General features: G+C 33.2%; 2 protein-coding genes across 2 annotated transcripts; one reads left to right on the plus strand and one right to left on the minus strand.

The window, feature by feature from the left end:
* Positions 1-6,954: 6,954 nt before the first annotated feature.
* Positions 6,955-16,645, plus strand: LOC145612702 (putative ABC transporter B family member 8). The gene is made up of 9 exons (XM_081668009.1): positions 6,955-7,200; positions 7,383-7,437; positions 7,566-7,744; positions 8,587-9,044; positions 11,310-11,850; positions 12,070-12,249; positions 12,362-13,663; positions 15,058-15,455; positions 16,288-16,645. The coding sequence occupies exons 1-9, from the start codon at positions 6,955-6,957 to the stop codon at positions 16,643-16,645; spliced, it is 3,717 nt and encodes a 1,238-aa protein (XP_081524135.1).
* Positions 16,646-17,497: 852 nt separating this feature from the next.
* LOC145612703 (histidine-containing phosphotransfer protein 4-like) lies at positions 17,498-20,401 on the minus strand. The gene is made up of 5 exons (XM_081668010.1): positions 20,196-20,401; positions 19,908-19,976; positions 18,074-18,145; positions 17,884-17,987; positions 17,498-17,586 (listed from the first exon to the last, which is right to left on the minus strand). Exons 1-5 carry the CDS (start codon positions 20,327-20,329, stop codon positions 17,498-17,500), a joined length of 468 nt encoding a protein of 155 aa, XP_081524136.1. The 5' UTR covers positions 20,330-20,401.
* Positions 20,402-20,609: the final 208 nt, after the last annotated feature.

Here is a 20,609-nt window from a genome sequence, read left to right on the forward strand (position 1 = left end):
ATAAAGCAGATTGATTATCACAAAACAACTTGATCGCCTTAGGGTGTTCAACACCCAAACTCAAAAGCAAGGCCTTCAACCATTTCAACTCTTGTGTGGTTGAAGACATGCAACGATACTCAGCCTCAGAAGAGGATGTGGCAACTGTGTGCTGTTTCTTGGTCTTCCAAGAAATTGGGGATTTACCAAGAAACACAAGCCAACCTCTTAACGAACGACGAGTAAGAGGACACGCTGCCCAATCTGAATCACACCATCCCTGCAAAGTCAAGTCACTATCTGCACTCAACAAAATACTCTGTCCTGGGGTACCTTTTAAATAACGAACTACCCTGAGAGCTGCTTCCCAATGCTCAATCTGAGGCTCGTGCATAAACTGTGAAAGAATATGAACCGAATATGCCAAATCCGGTCTAGTCACCGAGAGATAAATCAACCGCCCTACCAGTCTACGATAAGACTCAGGATGTTCAAGTAACTCACCACTAGCAAGACTTAGCTTGTGGTTCTGCTCAATCGGAAAACCACTTGGTTTTGCACCCAATAGCCCTGCTTCAGAAACAATATCCAAGGTGTATTTTCGTTGACACAAAAACAAACCTGATTTACTACGAGCAACTTCAATGCCCAAAAAATATTTCAAAGGACCGAGATCCTTCATCTTGAAACAATCACCAAGATAAGCTTTGAAAACATTTAATGCAGCGGAATCATTCCCAGAAATAATAAGATCATCAACATAAACTAAGACATTAATCTGAACATTGCCTTTAGTGTATGTGAAAAGAGAATAATCAGAGTAAGATTGAATAAAACCGTACCCTTTTAGAGCCGTAGTGAGTTTTGCAAACCAACATCTCGGAGCTTGTTTCAACCCATACAAGGACTTTCTCAAACGACACACCAAATTCGAATCCGAGCTCTCAAAACCAGGGGGTAATTTCATGTACACTTCTTCTTCTAGATCACCATGGAGGAAAGCATTATGAACATCCATCTGCTGAATCTCCCAATTTTTTGAAACTGCTATAGCAAGAAAAGCACGAATAGTAGTCATTTTTGCAACCGGAGCAAAGGTCTCACCATAATCAATGCCTTCACGTTGATGATTACCAAAAACAACCAAACGAGACTTGAGACGTTCAATATCACCATTAGACAAAAATTTCGTCTTATACACCCATTGACAACCTAGAGCTTTCTTGCCGGGAGGAAGATGCTCCAAAGTCCAAGTCTCATTATCTTCCAATGCCCTTATTTCTTCTTTCATAGAGTGTCGCCAACCTTCGGATTTCATCGCTTCTTTAAAGGATTTTGGATCCTTTCCCAAAACAACTGCTGCAAGAAATTTGCGATAATTCACAGAAAACATGTCACAATTTATATAGTGTGCTAGAGGGTAAGGCGTACCTGAAGGAGGGATTGGAGACGGAGTGGACGGAGACGGACTTTTAGCAAAAATTGAGTGAGTCACATAGTCACGATGACGAACATTGGGAATTTTTTCCCGGAAACCACGACCCAAGAGAGCCGTATCATGAGCTGCTGAGCTGCTGCCCTCCTCGGCAGTCCCAGCCAGCTGCTGCCGACGAGCAGTGGAGCTCCTGTCCTTCTCGGCAGTCCCAGCCAGCAAGTTCTGCTGCTGCTGCTGGGCTGCTGTACTGGCAGGCAGCAAGGTCTGCTGCTGCTGCCGCTGCTGAGTTGCTGTACTTGCAGGCAGCAAAGCCGTTTGCTACTGCTGTGCTGCTGTACTGGCAGGCAGGCCATCGCCCGCTGGCTTCCCATCGGACAGACCAGTGGCGTGGTTGTGTGGCTGCCCTGCAGTGCCAGCAGCCGCAGGGTCCTCGATGGTGGGCTGCTGAACCGGACTACTATCCCCCATAGTTGTGCCCAAACCATCATCATTGCCAACATTATCACCCCGCAAATCAAACTCCTCAAAATCATCATGAATGTCATAATTCGACTCATACACTTGTGACTCAATATTTACATCTTCTGGAGTAGCAAACGGAAACACATCTTCCACAAACTTGACATCCCGAGACACAAAAAAAAAACTTTCGACTCAAGGTCATACACTCTCCATCCTTTCTTCCCAAAGGGATATCCCACAAAAAGAACACATTCCCCCCAAAAATAAATAGGCAAATTAGCTTGAAACCTCAAATCTCTCCCAACTTCAAGAATGTGTTTATGTTTTCTCTCAACCCTCCCATTTTGTTGTGGAGTCCCCACACAAGAGGTTTGAAAAATAATACCGGTAGCACTGAAATAATCATGCAAGCAATAAAATTCAGTGCCGTTATCACTTTGCACTACCTTAATGGTTTGAGAAAATTGTCTATCAACCATTACAACAAAAGCTAAGAACATTCGAAAAACCTCAGTTTTATCAACCAGCAAGTAAATCCAAACAGCTCGGGAATAATCATCAACAATAGTAAAAAAATAACGAGCTCCACACGAAGAGACATGTCGATATGGACCCCACAAATCACAATGTATTTTTTCAAAAATCCTAGAAGCTCTACCATCACTCAAAGGAAATTTATCTCTAGGATGTTTAGCACGCATACATACCTCACACCCTTTAGAAAGAAGATGTTTATTGCTACTAACATGAGGAAGTAACTTAACCACTTTTTCAGAGGGATGACCCATTCGACGATGCCACAACTCCAAAGTCGACATTGCATTGCCCACATCCACATGATTCACCGAATCTGAATTGCTAAAATAGTATAGTCCGTCTCTCCTAGCTCCCGTTCCAATCAACTCCTTCGCTTGATCCTGTACAACACACATATGAGAATTAAATTGGACAATACAATTAAGATTATCGGTAATTTGTGACACAGAAAGCAAATTGCAACTCAAATTAGGAACATAAAGAACCCTGGTTAGGACGAGCTTGTCCGACAAACGGACATAACCAATCAAAGAAGCCAATACGGTGTCACCATTGGGAAGACCAACGGGACACTCAAAACTATGCATATCGAACAACCAAGATTTGTTTCCGGTTACATGGTGAGTTGCCCCTGTGTCAATGATCCAAGAAGTAACATCAAATTTTCCATTCAAACGATTGTCGGGAACATTAACATTACCAAACAATCCCGTAATTGCATTAATATGAGCACTCGAAACTACATTAGTTTGCACTATACACTGCCCCCCTGGCTATTGTAGCCCTCATGACCAAGATTGAAATAGCTTTCGGCCGAAACCTTCGACCCCAAAACTGCATTAGTACGCACATGGAAAGCACAACAAGCAGAGTCCTTGCAGCAATCATTTGGTGTTGCATGAAAATCACAATTGACCTCCACATGACAGTTGTTGTTGCAAATTCTATCAGATTTATCATGGAAATTGGTAACTTTGAGTTGGGTAGAAGTTAAAAAATTCTTAGGGTGACCTTGCAACCTAAGGGAAAACGGTGTAATGGGTGAAATTTCGAGAGAATGAAGTGACAATAACGGAGACGTGTTGTCTCCGACCATTGTTGGAAAAAAAATTCAACCTGCTCTTGATACCATGCTAAGTTAGAGAGAATATATTAAATTGAACAAACTCAATTGCTTGATTTCCATTGATACGGCCATAGCCAATATATAATACAAGGTTTCCCTAATATGATAAAATTAGGAAATATCACAAAGATCTCAAAAGATTATATTCTAGGCACAAGATATAACAACTAAATATTATCATATAATTTCTTAAAATATAATATCCTCAATATAACCATATATAATGAATAAACTTACTTTTTTATTACTAATAAAAATGAATAAACTTACTTAGCACATGGCTAATGTGGTCGGCGGAGTAACTAATCTATAAGCCTTACAAAATAATTAAATGTTGTCAAAAAAAAAAAAAAAAACAAATTAATTAAAAAGAAAATTATCATTCAAATACACGTTGACTAACAGAGTGCCCTAGGTGCTTTTCTTCTGAGGAATGTCTCCTAATATTTAATTTTTTAAAAAGATTTGAGAAAAATAATTAAATAAATATAAATGGATATTGATCGACTAGCAAAACTGATCCGTAGTAAAACTTTACCTTATTAATTTATGGTGATATATATTAAGGATTATGGATCAAATCTTGTATTACTTCCTCTGTCTCTATTTTTTTGTCTTATTTGACATTTTAATTACGGTCTTCAAGACACGTCTTGTTTACATAAAAATTATAAAAAGTTGATACTAATAAAATATACAACGAGAGAAATCCAATAAGACTTCATTTGACTATATTATCTCTTATAAATTAATGAAAATTTACAGTCAAATTTTTATGATTTAACCCAATTATCTACTATGGGGCAAAAACATAGAGACGGAGGGAGTATATAATTCGCTATCAAAGTGCCTACATAAGCATGTTAGAGTATTAAGACGCGACATTGCTGGAGTAATAAAATAAGATATCATGAATTCATGGTAATTACTAGTTAGCTTTAAATTAATAAATTATTAATTTGATGCCCTTAATGATGCTTATTTCACTTTATGCCACTAAGTACGCTTTTTGCTACCCCATTGGACCTTAAATTATGTCAATAATCATTGTACTCGCGCAAACAGTTTTGACTACTTTAGACTACTAGTCTACTACTACTCTCCGTTTTATATACTTCCTATTCACTTAGGGCCTGTTCACATTTACTGAACTGATCTGAAGTGATTGGAGCTGAACTGAACTGATTGGAGCCAAATTGAAATGAACTGAACTGAACTGAATTGAGCTTAAATGAATATTTTATGAAAAAGGGAAATTAGGAGCTGAACTGAACTAAACTGATTGAAGCTGAACTGAACTGATTGGAGCTGAAGTGAACTGAAATTAAGTAAATATGAACAGGCCCGTAACCTAACTTTTCATATGTATATATTAAAATGAATCCAGTAAGATTTTACATAATTATACTATTTCTTATAGATTAATGGAAATCGTGATAAAAGATTCTAAAGATACATAAAAACCCAACACGAGAAATTGAAATTGTATTCATTTTTTTAAATGGTCTTCTAATGATCTTCCCTTGTCATTTTGCATGAAGATCGATGTCATTAGCTTATTAATTAAAGTATTATGCGGAGTAAGTCATGATAAAAGTAATACAGTTCAATTTCTAGCTAAAGCAAGATCAATAAATCAGATTTATCTTAATCATGATAAACATGAATTATATATAATATATTAATTTAGAAGATACCCCAACTTTAATTTAATTGTATGCAAATTAAAGTGGAATAGGCCATGCATTAGGATCTCGACCTTGTTGGATAATATTATAGTAATAGTGAGTATATTCAAATGTGGATAAAATGACAAAATAATTAGGTACAAATACAATGACATTTTAATTATTTGTAGTGATTTTGAAAGCTACCAATAAATTAATCTTTTAGTTCTATTGATGAAATTGAATTGAACTAAGTAGTATTAAACTGGTGCTTTTTTCAACATAAGAAAAACGTCTATGATAACTCAAATTATTAATGATTTGTTTTTGGTATTTGGTAGTAATCCAAATGGTATGATGTTGTGAAAAAGGTTTTTGTATTTTTTATGAGCTCTAATTGGTTGGATTAAGTTTGATATACGTATATGTTTATCTAATTATTGAATTAAATTGATGCACAAATCAAGGTCTATGTTAGGTACAAGTGCGACTATGTGAGTAAAAAATTCTGATTAAGTGTCATACGAAGAAACTTGAAAGCAAGGTAATGTTAGAAAACTTATAATTTATAATCCGAGTGAGTTACTCTTCAAAAATTTAATATTTGAATTGGTCTCTTGTGGAATTGTAGGGCTACTTGAAATTCTTGAATTCATAATTAATGATATATCATTTTAGCTGTTAACACAAACAAAGAGCATCAGCTTCCATGAGAAGCAGTGCTAGAAAGCTAGATTAATTAACGAAAATAATATTAGTGAACATAGTAATTCTTTTGATGATTAACTAGGATCCAAGGAAGATTAGATTATTAGATTATTTATTAATTTATTAGTGATAATTATATTATGAAGTTTGCATGGCATGCCAAATTGCCAAAGCTAAGGGATGCGGGCTTACAATATAATAATACTACATTACTACTATTAATTACTTATTAAATATATAATAATTAATTAATTAATTAACACTAAATTAAAGTAATGGCAATAAACGACATGTGATCAAAGTAATGTCATTATACATCTCCCTAGCTAATTAAAGCCCCTAAAACATTAAACTAATATAAAGAGTAACATAACCAACCACAAATGGACATTTTTTATACAAAGGCAGCATCACCTTTTTGGGCAAACATGCTTAAATTTTTTCTGTACTTATTTTGTTATTTTTGCCCTTGTTGTAAGGGTGATAAAGTAAATTAGTTTTTTTTTTTAAATAAATTATTATTCAATAAGTAGATTTTTTTAGCATCCAAAATAGACTTGTCAACTATAATCCGTCTGAAAAGATAGGATGCTAAATATAATTTTTTTTATTTTTGAGCATGTACCGAACCTAATTACCCAACCTAACTGACCCAATTGATAGGTCTACGTCCCAAAAACAATCAACCATGTAGCCACAATGCTTAGAGTCATGATTGATATACTTGTTGCTTGGAAACCCCACATAATGCTCATTGCTTGAGTATATAGTTTTAATACAGGTTGTTTTCCTAGGAAGCCCACCTATATATAAGTTGTATATAATTCCCTTCTTTTTAACAAATTCATAGCTTATCTAGCTACCCACTCCCCTTCTCTTTTTTCTCCTTTTAAAGGGGTTATAGCCAACATTATTTGTAGTTGCACTTGCAAATTTGTATTTTGATGAACTAGCTAGTAGCTAGCAACCTTGTACTATACAACTTCTCCCAAAAAAATCAAAATAAATAAGGTGTACATATAATACTTCGAAGAATATACATGGAGAAGGAAAAACAAGAAAATCATGGGATGAAGGAAAGAAAATCGAATGGAACAATAATAATCTTTCGGTATGCAGATTGGATCGATTATCTCTTAATGATATCGGGTGCCATTGGAGCTATAGGTGATGGAATGTCCACAAATTGCCTCTTAGTGTTTGCTAGTAGGCTTATGAATAGTCTTGGCTTTGGCCAAAACCAAGAGAATAATAATGCTAAGACCTTCATGTCCGATGTTGAAAAGGTTAGTATAGTTAATTATAATAAACATAGTTAAAAAAAAAAAAAAATACATATGTAGGATCTCTAGAATAATTCCAATGGTTTAGATCTTGATCAAATTAAACATGTAATTTATTAATGATAGTACATAGTTTAATTTATTTGTTACACTGCCCTATACTAATAATTCTTTTGTTATCTCAGTGCAGCTTATACTTTGTTTACTTGGGACTAGTAGTCTTTGTACTAGCTTTCATGGGTAAGTAACACATTTAACTACTAAAGTAAGCATACAATAAACCCTAGCAAATTTATTACATTAACATATATTGTATACCTAGATTTTGTTATGTTCTAATTTATTCATATGAAAAATGACTCTTGTAGAGGGTTTTTGTTGGAGCAAAACTAGTGAGCGGCAAGTGTTGAGGATTCGATATAAGTATCTGGAAGCTGTGTTAAGGCAAGAGGTTGGCTTCTTTGATTCACAAGAAGCTACTACATCTGAGGTTGTGAATAGTATATCCAAAGATACTTCACTCATTCAAGAGGTTTTGAGTGAGAAGGTATGATTGAACATATATCATGGTTTTACTTATGTAAACCTTTTGTTCTTAACTTTGACAAACATAGATCACTTAACTAATTACTCCGTAGCTCGGATTTTTGGTATACTAGCTAATATATATGTTTGAACAAATTTTGAAATTATTCTTAAGTAAACCTTTAATTTTTTTCTTAACTTTGTCAAACATAGATCATTTTGTCTAATAAGCTTGGACTTTTGGCATAATCACATGGTTGAACAAATGGCACTTTTATTTGGAACAAATTCATGGAATTTTTTTTTAAGAAATGGTTTAGCTAGTTGAAGCCAATAATTTTATTATTGAAAGTTTAATCACCCCAGTCTAACTCCGACATAAGTACTTAAAGTGATGTAACACAGAGTGTATTTGTTCTGGACATAGTGTTTTAATTTCATGGCTACATTTTGAATCAATATTTTCCTTTTTTAGATGCTCTCCTTTTCCATAGTGCTTTGGAGCTGTGCACAATTTCTTTTTCCTTCCAATATTTTTTTCTTCTTTTTTTTTTTCCATTTTTTTTACAAAAATATATCCATTGCTACATTTGATTGCTAGCGTGTTCTTTTTTTTTTTTTTTTTTTTTTGGAATGGATTTTTTTTTTTTTTTTTTTGCTATGGCTCAATCAATTCATAAAGTAACCTTCATATACATAGTATTTATTGAAAATTAGTAACTTTGAATTGTATTAAGAAAGAAAAATACAAAAATAAAATATAGCCCTCAATTTCATTTTAGCTAGATAGTTAGATGGTGAATTTGACCTTATAATTTGCTATAAAATTAAATCTAACATTTGGTGCTTTTTTGAGGGTTTCAGGTACCAATATTCTTGATGCACTCATCATCATTCTTATCAGGAATTGCATTCTCTGCTTACTTCTCATGGAGGCTAGCAATAGTAGCCTTTCCAACAGTCATACTCTTACTAATTCCAGGAGTAATCTATGGTAAATACCTTCTAATTTTATCGAAAAAGTCGTATCAAGAATACAGCAAGGCCAACAGCATCATAGGAGAGGCCTTAAGCTCTATCAAAACTGTGTATTCTTTCACTGCTGAGAAGACTATTCTAGAGAAATATGGTCTCATCTTGGACCGAACTATGAAGCTAGGGATTAAGCAAGGGTTCGCGAAAGGGCTGGCTGTTGGAAGCACAGGACTTGCTTTCGCGATATGGGCATTTATAGCTTGGTATGGAAGTCGATTGGTTATGTACCATGGAGAAACTGGTGGTAGAGTTTATGCTGCTGGTGTTACATTTATCATGGGAGGAGTGTAAGTATTGTTCTTAGTTTAGTACACTAAACTTTTCTTGTGTTATTTATATATTGTTTTTAGCATGTTAATTTATATATGTGCAAGCTAAGATGTGCATGCTAAATTGCTAACTAGTTGATGTGCAAATGATTTGTGATTTTTTTTTTAACAAACAATTTACTACCCTCGTGACATATTAGTTGCAACTATGGAATTTTTTATGTCTCGCTAATAGTATCCCAAAGTTGCAACTAATATGTAACAGATATGGAGTATTTATGATTGGCAGTCTTTTGCTTGTGTTAACTAGGCCATTTACCTAATTTTGGAAAACTATATATTGATGAAATTATGGTATGGTAATGGTACTAAGCTATGATGCATAAGGGTATTGAGCATAATTAAAATTTAACTATACAAATTAAGATGTGATATAGATATACAATGCATGTATGATGTATCTAATTAGACGATGAACTCGAAAATTATATTCAAGGATAAATAAAGACTTCATAAAATAAGTACCAATAAATTAATGAATGCATCTTCTATTTCATGCATCATAGAAAATTGAGTGTCACATGAAAGACGAAGATGTATAGTATCAAATACAACGTTCTTGCAGCTAGAATATTCTTGTCGTCTATTAATATTTATCTCTCTTGTTGTTGCTTCAACTTTTTTTATTTCTATATACTTATACCAAGTCTTCTCTTCTTCTATATATTATACATAGTGCATTGTTGTCCTCTGATCTTGATGTGAATCATGTTATATTGATGCCTAATAATGCGTTGGATCTATTGTTGCTTCGATGCTTCTTGCTTAAAGGTTGTCATTTTTTATCATCTTAATCATTTCGTAAACAAGTACAAGATCTGATTAACTTATATTCAATTACTCGTAATGATTTCCTTTTCTATTTATATATCTCCCTTCTAGAATTAATTAATATATAGTCATTGGTAGAGCATCGATCAAACATATTCATGGACCCCTAATTAGCTTAAGTTTTTGGTTGATGAGTTGGTCCTTTAACATGTATAAAGAGTCAGCATGACACAAAGGTCACGTGTTTGAATCTCATTCATTGGGCTCTTGTATGAGGGGTCGTAATAGACAGATAGAGTATAAAACATATTTTTAGACCTCAACTATCAACTTAATTAAACTTATGGTTGAGTTGATACTTTAACAATCATATATATTAGGTAAAATTGGTAAAAACCACCTTTTATGTTCAATTTTTTTGAAAAAACCACCTTTTATGTTTTTTTTTTAATTAAACCACCTTTTAAGTATCTAAATTTTTAATTGCACCACCCCTATTTCAAATTATGACGAAAAAATTAACTAAAACGTCAAAGGGGCCCACAACTTGTGACTTTCGCTCCTAAATCATGTATTTTTTTCACCTCCAAAAACATTTGACCCTCCCCTTTATATATATGCATGACTAAATTGAGTAAAACTCTAAATAACCAAACTTAATTTTGCTACAAAAATTAAATTGTAGTATTTGTTTATTCTCAAAACCTAAATTGAGGTAATTGAAGTGGATGGTTGAGATGGAAGGGAAAGATTTGCTATGGTTGATGATTTGGAAGTGGATGGTTGAGATACAATATGTTAGATTTGAAATAGGGGTGGTGCAATAAAAAATTTAGGTACTTAAAAGGTGGTTTAGTTAAAAAAAAAAACTTAAAAGGTGGTTTTTTCAAAAAAGTTGGACAAAAAAGGTGGTTTATACAAATTTTACCTATATATTAGCATGTTCTAAAAAAAATTGTTACATGTCTAATGTTTGTACGTAGTACTGATTTATTATTAATTAGATTTTTTTTAATTGATAACTTAAAATGACAGACAAGGAGATGCTATGTATGGTCCATATATAATTTGAAGGTTTGGTAAATCCATGTACTATTTAACTCTTACTCATGTAAGGTTTGACATTATAATTTATAAGCTAGACAACTAATTTTAATTTAGACGAATTATGGGAGAATTTACCTTGTCTAATATAATTAATAATCTTTAATTTTTCAAATATACTCACTCCGTCCCTAAATTAAAAGCCTATTTCTCTTTATTATGTGAGTAATAAATGCTAGAAAGAAGCTTTGTATTAAGGGACGGAGGGAGTAGTATTTAGCATAACTTTAAGAAGACAATAATCTATAAATCCCTACTTAATTTTGTTTTTTGTTGTTGTTGCAAATGCTTGAACATTAAACTAATGTGTTGCTTGCATTTCATATGCATGAATACTAATTGATGCAGAGCACTTGGAAGTGCACTACCTGAAATGAAACACTTCACAGAAGCCTCAGTAGCAGCATCAAGAATATTCGAAAGGATAGACCGGACTCCATTGATCGATGGTGAGGCTAAGCAAGGCCTAATTCTAGACAAAATTCAAGGGGAGGTACAATTTGAACGCGTTAACTTCACCTACCCTTCTCGCCCTGATACCATCATCCTAAAAGATTTTGACCTCAAAGTCGAAGCAGGGAAGACTGTTGCCCTTGTTGGAGCAAGTGGGAGTGGTAAATCCACTGCTATCGCGCTACTTCAGAGATTCTATGATGCCAATGAGGGAGTTGTAAGGATTGATGGCATTGATATAAGAAGGTTGAATTTGAAATGGATTAGGAGTCAAATGGGACTTGTTAGTCAAGATCATGCTTTGTTTGGTACGTCGATTAAGGACAATATCATGTTTGGTAAGCTTGATGCTACTATGGATGAAGTTATTGGTGCTGCTCAAGCTGCAAATGCGCACAACTTCATTAGACAACTTCCTGAAGGCTACGAAACTAAGGTACACATACAAGTTATCGAATGTATAAATTCTTAATTTTTGTATGTATACCATAATAATGTTGTGGTATAACATTTTAATAAGTACGCCTTTTCTTATCTTTTAAAATGTTTGAGACGGCCCTGTCTTTATTTTAGACCTCATTATATGCTTTTTTTTTTTAGTTGTTAATGTTGAATTCTTGCTTTTTGTGGCATTAATCATGTATCACAATTATAGATTGGTGAAAGAGGAGCACTTATATCCGGAGGTCAAAAGCAAAGAATCGCGATTGCTAGGGCAATTATAAAGAACCCTGTGATTCTTCTCTTGGATGAAGCTACAAGTGCACTAGATTCAGAATCTGAAACTCTAGTTCAAAGCGCCCTCGATCAAGCTTCTCTTGGCAGAACTACTCTGGTACATAAACTTCATCACTTTTTACAATAATTAAGTTTTTAGGACAAATATATGTTACAGATTATTATCTAAACATAAGCATACATGTTAATTAATTTGATTTGATGACCAGGTAGTTGCACACAAGCTCACCACAGTGAAAAATGCAGATATGATAGCAGTAATCAACAACGGCAAAATCATGGAAACAGGATCACACAAAGACCTTATCAACAAAACTAATGGTCATTATGCAAAGCTAGCAAAAATGCAGAAACAACTAAGTTGCAATGACATAGACCAAAGTTATGAACCAAGTGCTACTTCTTCTGTTCCTAGGAGTGCAGGAAGGTTGAGCACAGCGCGATCAAGTCCTGCTGTTTTCACTACACCATTACCTGATTTTGAACACCAAGACTCCTCAACAAAATCCCATCTTTCACCATCCTTTTCGCGGCTTCTTTCCTTGAACTTGCCTGAGTGGAAACAAGGACTAGTTGGAAGTCTCTCTGCAATCGCCTTTGGTGCAGTGCAACCTACTTATGCACTAACAATAGGGTCAATGATCTCTGCCTTTTTTGTGACAAATCATGAGGAAATGAAGTCTAGAATCAGAAACTATGCCTTAATTTTCTCACTTCTTTCAATTTCTTCCATCATATTCAACCTTGCTCAACACTCGAGTTTTGCATACATGGGTGAGCGCCTTACCAAGAGAATCCGCCTCAAAATGCTTGAAAAAATTCTGAGTTTTGAGCCTGCTTGGTTCGATGATGAGGAGAACTCGAGTGGAGCATTATGTTCAAGGCTAAGCAATGAGGCTACAATGGTGAAATCCTTAGTAGCTGATAGAGTTTCCCTTATAGTTCAGACCATTTCGGCTGTAACAATTGCCATGATAATGGGACTAATCACAGCATGGAAGCTCGCGCTTGTAATGATCGCAGTTCAACCCATCACAATCCTCTGCTTCTACACAAGAAAAGTGCTACTCTCTAGCATAACAAACAACTTTGTAAAGGCACAAAACCAAAGCACACAAATCGCGGTTGAGGCAGTTTATAACCACAGGATAGTGACCTCTTATGGGTGTGTAGGAAAAGTACTTGAGTTATTCGACGAGGCACAAAATGAGCCTAGGAGGCAGGGGAGGAGGAAGTCATGGTTAGCCGGGGCCGGTATGGGTTCGGCTCAAGGACTAACATTTATGTGTTGGGCATTGGATTTTTGGTATGGTGGAAAATTGGTTGAAAAGAAAGAGATTTCTGCAGGAGATGTTTTTAAGACATTCTTTGTGTTAGTGAGTACTGGTAAGGTTATTGCTGAAGCTGGGAGTATGACTTCTGATCTTGCTAAGGGTTCTGCTGCTGTTGCTTCGGTTTTTCGAATTCTTGATCGAAATTCCCAGATTTTTGAGTCATCATCAATCTCTCAGGTTAGCAACTGCAATTCTATTTCTTGTGTGACATCTTTTTTAGCAAACTTGTGTGGACCTGGTTCACAATAACATCATTGTGGACTTGAGATTTATATGCGCATACTTAGCGTTATTTTGAATCTAGTCACCCTAAATTTAACATAGTGATCTATTATTAAAACTTGTGTGACCTTAAATATTAAGGTGGATTAAAGTACATATGTGGCCGCCTTTTATATTGAACCTAGTGACCCTAGTTTTAACATACATGGTGACCTTTATTATTATGTTATTCTTTATTATTATGTTATTGACCATTTAAAAAACAAAAATAATCTCTTGTGAGCATTATAATAACACAATGACTTTCATTATAGCATACGCAACAACAATTGGGAGGGGACTGGAACCTAACCACCCAGAATTGATTTTCGAATCCGGATTAGCTCAAAGGGTTAATAATAATAATAATAATAATAATAATAATAATAATTTAATTTAATATAGTAACCTTTTTTTTTATTAATAAAATAAACATAGTGTCTCTAATATTAGTAGTCCACAATAAATTAATGTGAAACAGCCTACTGAAGAATATGTACTGTGGTCCGTGGCATTTGGCAAGAGGAATAGGGACAACGAGGATAATAAGATAGGATAAGGATAGAAAATTAATAGGTGGGATCGATAAGGATAGGGAATTAATAGGTGGGATAGGGATAAGAATGATATTATCCCTTATTTAATATGAGTTGGGAATTAAATTGCAATAAGTAGTCCCCTTAAAAAATAAATTGCAATAAGTAGTAAAACAAGGGTAGCATTGTCTTTCACATACCTATAAATTTTTATCATCAATATAATTCTTATACATGACCCCTTTGTTATATCAACACGTCTTGTGTGTGGTTGGCCACACCGTGTGAACCCTATTACACTAACGAAATAGCCCTTATAATAGTTGGCGACACGGTATGACTAGTCACATATAAGATCGACTTTGTGTTGTTAGATAAATAAAGGATAAGCCCCTATTTTATCCCTATTCCTTTTATATAGGATAATATGTATTCTCTCAAACAAATCAAACAAGGGAGAATGAGATATGGGTGATTTTAAATAAACAAGCTGAATATATGTAATTTCAATGCTACACAACTCTTGTAAGGGAAATGATTTTGGCACACCCTAAATTTATTTTGGCACACCTCTATGTGAGAGCACAGTTTTCTATGCTCTTCTCACATAGGGGTGTGCCAAAATCAATTTCCCTCTTGAAATGGTTATCTTTGTACATCACGTCATATGTACATTAGAGATCGGGACAATGTGTAAACTAATTAGTATTTTTGATTCAATGCACATATGTTCTTTCTATGCACCAATTTCAAATCTTGTTGTGTAATTTACAGGCAACAAAACTAGAAAAGATCATAGGAAGAATAGAGCTACGTAAGGTGGACTTTGCATACCCAACACGATCCGAGAGCGCGATCCTACGACAATTCAGCCTAGAAGTGAAGGCGGGCACAAGCGTAGGGCTCGTGGGAAAGAGTGGGTGTGGGAAGTCAACAGTGATAGCCTTAATACAAAGATTTTATGATGTTGATAGAGGAGCAATAAAAGTAGATGGGGTGGATATAAGAGAGTTTGATGTGGTATGGTATCGAAAACATATGGCCCTTGTTAGCCAAGACCCTATAATATATTCAGGATCTATTCGAGATAATATTGTTCTTGGTAAGGTTGATGCCACTGAGAATGAAGTTGTTGAAGCCTCTAAAGCTGCTAATGCCCATGAGTTTATTTGGTAAGTCAGGTTAGTTTGGCATCATTTTTGGTTTTCAGTTTTTTGTTTTTTTGAAAACTAAAAACCAAAAATAGGAAACAAGAAAAAGGTGTTTCCACTTTTTTATTGTCAGTTTTCAAAATTATCATGATTTTTATAAGTCTAAATAATTTTTTATTCATTATGTAACATGTATAATGTACTTTTAAAAAACAAAAAACCACATCAATGCCAAATGAACCCTAAATTATGTGCTTTAGTTTTTAGTCCTTTTTTATAAAAAAAAAAATTATCCTTTTCTTTATTAAAAGGGGTGGGGAAAAGTGGTGTTGGTACTACTAGTGTAGGTTGTGAAACACATAGCCATTATGCGCCAATATAATGTGCGTAACGTAAACTGGTAATCAAATAAGACTTGGATTACTAATCCGACCTAATCAAAATTGATCTAGATAACTTATACTCATATATGACTCAGACTACTAATCCAATCCAATCCAACTCCCTACTATAATTTAGTGTGAGCAAAATCAACATTTATCATTTTTTATTTAATTCCTACATAATCCTTTCTTGACTTATTTCATTTTAGTTATGAACCTTAACTAAACCAGGCCAAAAGCATAATGCATATATAACTCAGACTATTATCCAACCAAACTCTCTAACAAAGATTAGTATGAACACATTCTTCATTTATCAAATCATGCATGTTTTATTTTGCCTTTTGATTTAATTTTTTTTTCCTTTCATAAGGCTTTCTTGATATATATTTTATTATCCTTGATTTATTTCCTATTAATCTTGATTTAGCTAAATGATAAAATGGACTAATTCATTGATTTGCACACAGCTCCTTAAACGAAGGATACCAAACCGAATGTGGAGAGAGAGGGGTGCAATTGTCTGGAGGTCAAAAGCAAAGAATTACTATAGCAAGAGCAATACTTCGAAACCCGATTATTTTGTTACTTGATGAAGCTACTAGTGCTTTAGACATGCAATCTGAGAAGTTAGTCCAGGAAGCCTTGGACCGAGTCATGATAGGCCGAACCACCCTCGTGGTTGCTCATCGGCTTAACACTATTAAAAACCTTGACTCCATCGCCTTCGTCGAGGATGGAAAGGTGGTGGAGCGTGGGACTTACACCCAACTCAAGCACAAGCGTGGCGCTTTCTTCAACCTTGCTAGTCTTCAAAGCCTGAATTAAGGTATTATGGAAACTAATTGGATTAGGGTAGTATTATATATTTATTATCTTCACCAAAGGAATCATGTTTTATAGTATATATTTGTATTACTAAATTTCTCGATGTATTATTCTTGAGTTTTGATGGGTCTAAAACTATTAGAAACTCATGTAACATCACAATAGATGTGTTAGGTTTGGTTTTATGCTGACTTAAAACTTAGAAGATGCCTTCTTCTACTAATGTATCCTCTTGAAGTCTTTTTGCTGCATACATTTTTCGTAACTAATTAATAGAAACGCACAAGGTACAATCACATTATCGAGGCGCCCCAATTAATCTCTATTATAACAAAACATATGAGGATATCAAGATTTGACGTACATTCATCATCTATTGAATTTTATGAATCATAATATTGATTAAACTATTTTTAGATATATATTTTATCAAAAATTTCTAGAACCAAAAGATAAAGAGACAATTTACATTAGTTGCACGTACATTCAATGTGTATTTGATACTTGATTAACAATTAGGAGATACACTTGTATTTTCCTCAAATTACCCTGGCCTTATTATTGCATGCAAGAAAAACTGTATCAAAATGCAATTAAAAACCATTTTTGAAAATCCAATATATATTAAGGTATTACATGTTATTCAATATGAAGGATTTCATAACTAAGTTCATAAATTTAGAGCCATTCAACATCCCCACAGAAAACAACGAAAATTAACTTCTTACAGATTGGATAGTTCTTAAGTTAAATTAAAAAAAAAAAAAAAAAAAAAACAACAACAACATTTTTTTCCTAAAAAAAACAACAACAACATTACAATGCAAATGTTCTTTCATTATTAAAACTTCTCTAGTTAGGATGCTTCTCATATATGCGAGCCTCAGTCGCATATATATCATCATTGATGTCAACGCTTTCGACTTCTGCATGATTGGCTGCTGAAGTTTATTATTCTCTCAGCAAACGTAATATCTAAACACACATAAAGATAAGTTTATAAGTGTGTAGTCAGTCAACAATAATACAAATAAGTTAAAATTTTGTGAAGGATGTTGAAAATAACGGGAAATACCCTGTTTCTCATGGCGAGAAACGAAATTTGTTTTTCATGGGGGCATTTTGGTGAATAAATCAACAACTTTTTCAATATTGTGGGCTCCACAGTTGAATAAAGTTGAAAAAGTTGTTGATTTATTCACAAAAATGCCACCATGAGAAACGAATTCGTTTCTCACCGTGAAAAATTGGGACATCCTCGAAAATAACCTCAGCATAAGGTTCGATTTGCATCTTTAGAGCCTCATGCCCCTCCTTAATTCTCAAAAATGCGGCATATAACCTAATAAATAAAATGTATGGAAAAGAATTATAATCCTTCTTCATTATTTTGATAAACTTAAAAGTAAGATTAAATTAGACTATAACCTGTCATATCTTTCTTCCCTGAAAATGGCGAACATCTCTTCAATGATCGCGTTGAACCTTGCCATTCCCATACTGTATATAACAAAGTAATGTATCTTATAATGATTACAAACAACAGAAGCATAATTTGCTCAAGTCTCTAAATAATATACTCCCTCCGTCCCCTTTTGATAGTCCCTTATGGGCAAAATTCACGGGAATTAAGGAACTTAAATAAAAGTAGTAAAATTACATTGGAAAGATAAATTTACATTGGATATATAAAATAGTAGAGAGAGAAAGTAATAAAAGTACATTGAAAAACAAAATTTATATAGGAAAGATAAATTTGCACAAATATTGTTTTAATTAGAGAGAATTTTGATAAAAAAAATTGATATTAATGGTATTTAAAAAAAGCAAATGAGACTATCAATTTGGGACTAAAAATAGGCCATAAGGGACTATTATTTGGGGACGGAGGGAGTATTACACTTGGATAAGCTTCATTATTTATAACAAGTCTGTCTCTACATGATCTAGAAAATGACTAATTACTTTGTGAATTTGTAACATTTATGAACCGTAATAATGGGACCAAATATTTAGGAATTATGGTAAATAAAAGTTAAAGGCAGCAATAAAAATGCATAAGTTTGTTGGGTTTTGTTATACATAGCCCTTAGGGCTATGCATAAAAAACAACAATTTCATGTTATTAATGCCCTTTTCCTTGTTTCAATAAAATCTAATTTATTATTGGCTTAAACAGCTTATTTAATTAATGTAGTATTGCTGATAGGATAATTTTTCATCAAACTACATTTATTAGCCCATTATAACTATTTTTTTTTTTTTTTTTTTGTTACGTAGTAGAACTAATATCATATTCAAAGGGAAAAAAAATGATAAAACCCACAATAAACTTTCCTGCAAATCGTTTTTTATTACTTATAAGTATTACATAAAAATCTTTATTTCTCATTTTCAAGGCCCATCTTTATGTAGTCCAAAATTTTTATACACAGCTTTTCTAATTAAGATCAGCTGTCAATCTTTCATAGTACCGTAAAGAAAAAAAATTATTGAGTATGTTTACAAAAATTACGAATATGTAAAAAAGAATAGGTAAAATACAATCTATCTAAAAACAAAAATGAACTACATATTAATTAGCGTTTTACAAACAAAATATAACTACTGCATATATAAATTAGAACATCTCAAACAAAAGTTGTGCATCTAGAGCTAATTAACATCTGCATATATATTACAATACCAATAAACCCCCCAAAAAAAATCAACACCAATTTTTTTTTTTTTTGAAAGCAATCAACCCAAATTAATAAACCCAAAAAATATCATCCCAATATCATGTGAGATATCATATATGTAATCATGTTGGTGTATGCTATTGTAAAAAAAAAAAATAAAAAAAAAATAAAATTAAAAAAAAAAAATCATGTTGGTGTCTTTTAATTTTAGCAGAAGCTAATAAAAAACTCCACCTCGTCCCAATTTTGTCCCAATTTCAACTCCAAACATACCACTTGTTATCCCAAATTAGCAAATTCATATGGGTATCATTCATTGGGATTTATAATTGAAATTGCAATGCTAATTAAAAAAGAATTAATTACATATTTAATTTGGGTGAATTTATTTATCAGTTATTCTTTGTTTTCTAGAAAATATAAGAGAATTATAAGCTGTCATTAATGTTTAATAAATTAGATTCCATTGAAACAAGAAAATAGTATTAATAACATGAAATTGTTGTTTTTTATGTATAGCCCTTAGGGCTATGTATAACAAAACACAAGTTTGTAAATATAATTTATAAGTTGTCACTTACCTAGCACTGCCTCCTTTCAGTTTTAGAATTAACCGTTCCACATTTACAAGATCTAATGGTTTGGAGTTTCTGTAAAATAGTAATATATATATATATATATATATATATATATATATATATATATATATATATTAATAATTCTACATTAAAATTTGATAAATATACCCATTAAAAATGCAACAACCAATACATATAAAGGGATGAAGTATATGAAATAATTGGCAATATATATTTGCAAAAATTAAAAGAAAGACGAGAAAGCATAAATAAGAAAAGGTTTATAATTACAAGAGTTGTTCCAAATCATTCATGTAGGCTGCTGATGAAGGAAAGTATGCCGTAATGATATTCTCGACAAAATTAGGCTGCGTATCTTCTAGCGACTCCACTTGTAAAAAGAACTCATCCACAATCCCCTGCATGTAAGAGCTAGCTACTTAATATCTTATGGTCAAGCACATAGACTTGTATTAAATTTAAGAGGGTCTAGTTTTGTTTATAAAGCCATAAATTAAAATTCTATATAAAAGCATTATTTCAATTCATTTTTCATTATATGATTTATTAGATCATGAGTGAGTTGAAAAATAAAAAGTGGTATTGTTAGCTAACTAATAATAGGGAAAAGTGGAAAGACCCTTAAAAAAAGAAAAATTAGAAAAAATAATCCCAACTTTGTCTAATTTATGTAGAATAATCCCA

Source organism: Chenopodium album, chromosome 24, assembly GCF_948465745.1.
Source record: "Chenopodium album chromosome 24, dcCheAlbu1.1, whole genome shotgun sequence".
Taxonomy (NCBI): domain Eukaryota; kingdom Viridiplantae; phylum Streptophyta; class Magnoliopsida; order Caryophyllales; family Amaranthaceae; genus Chenopodium; species Chenopodium album.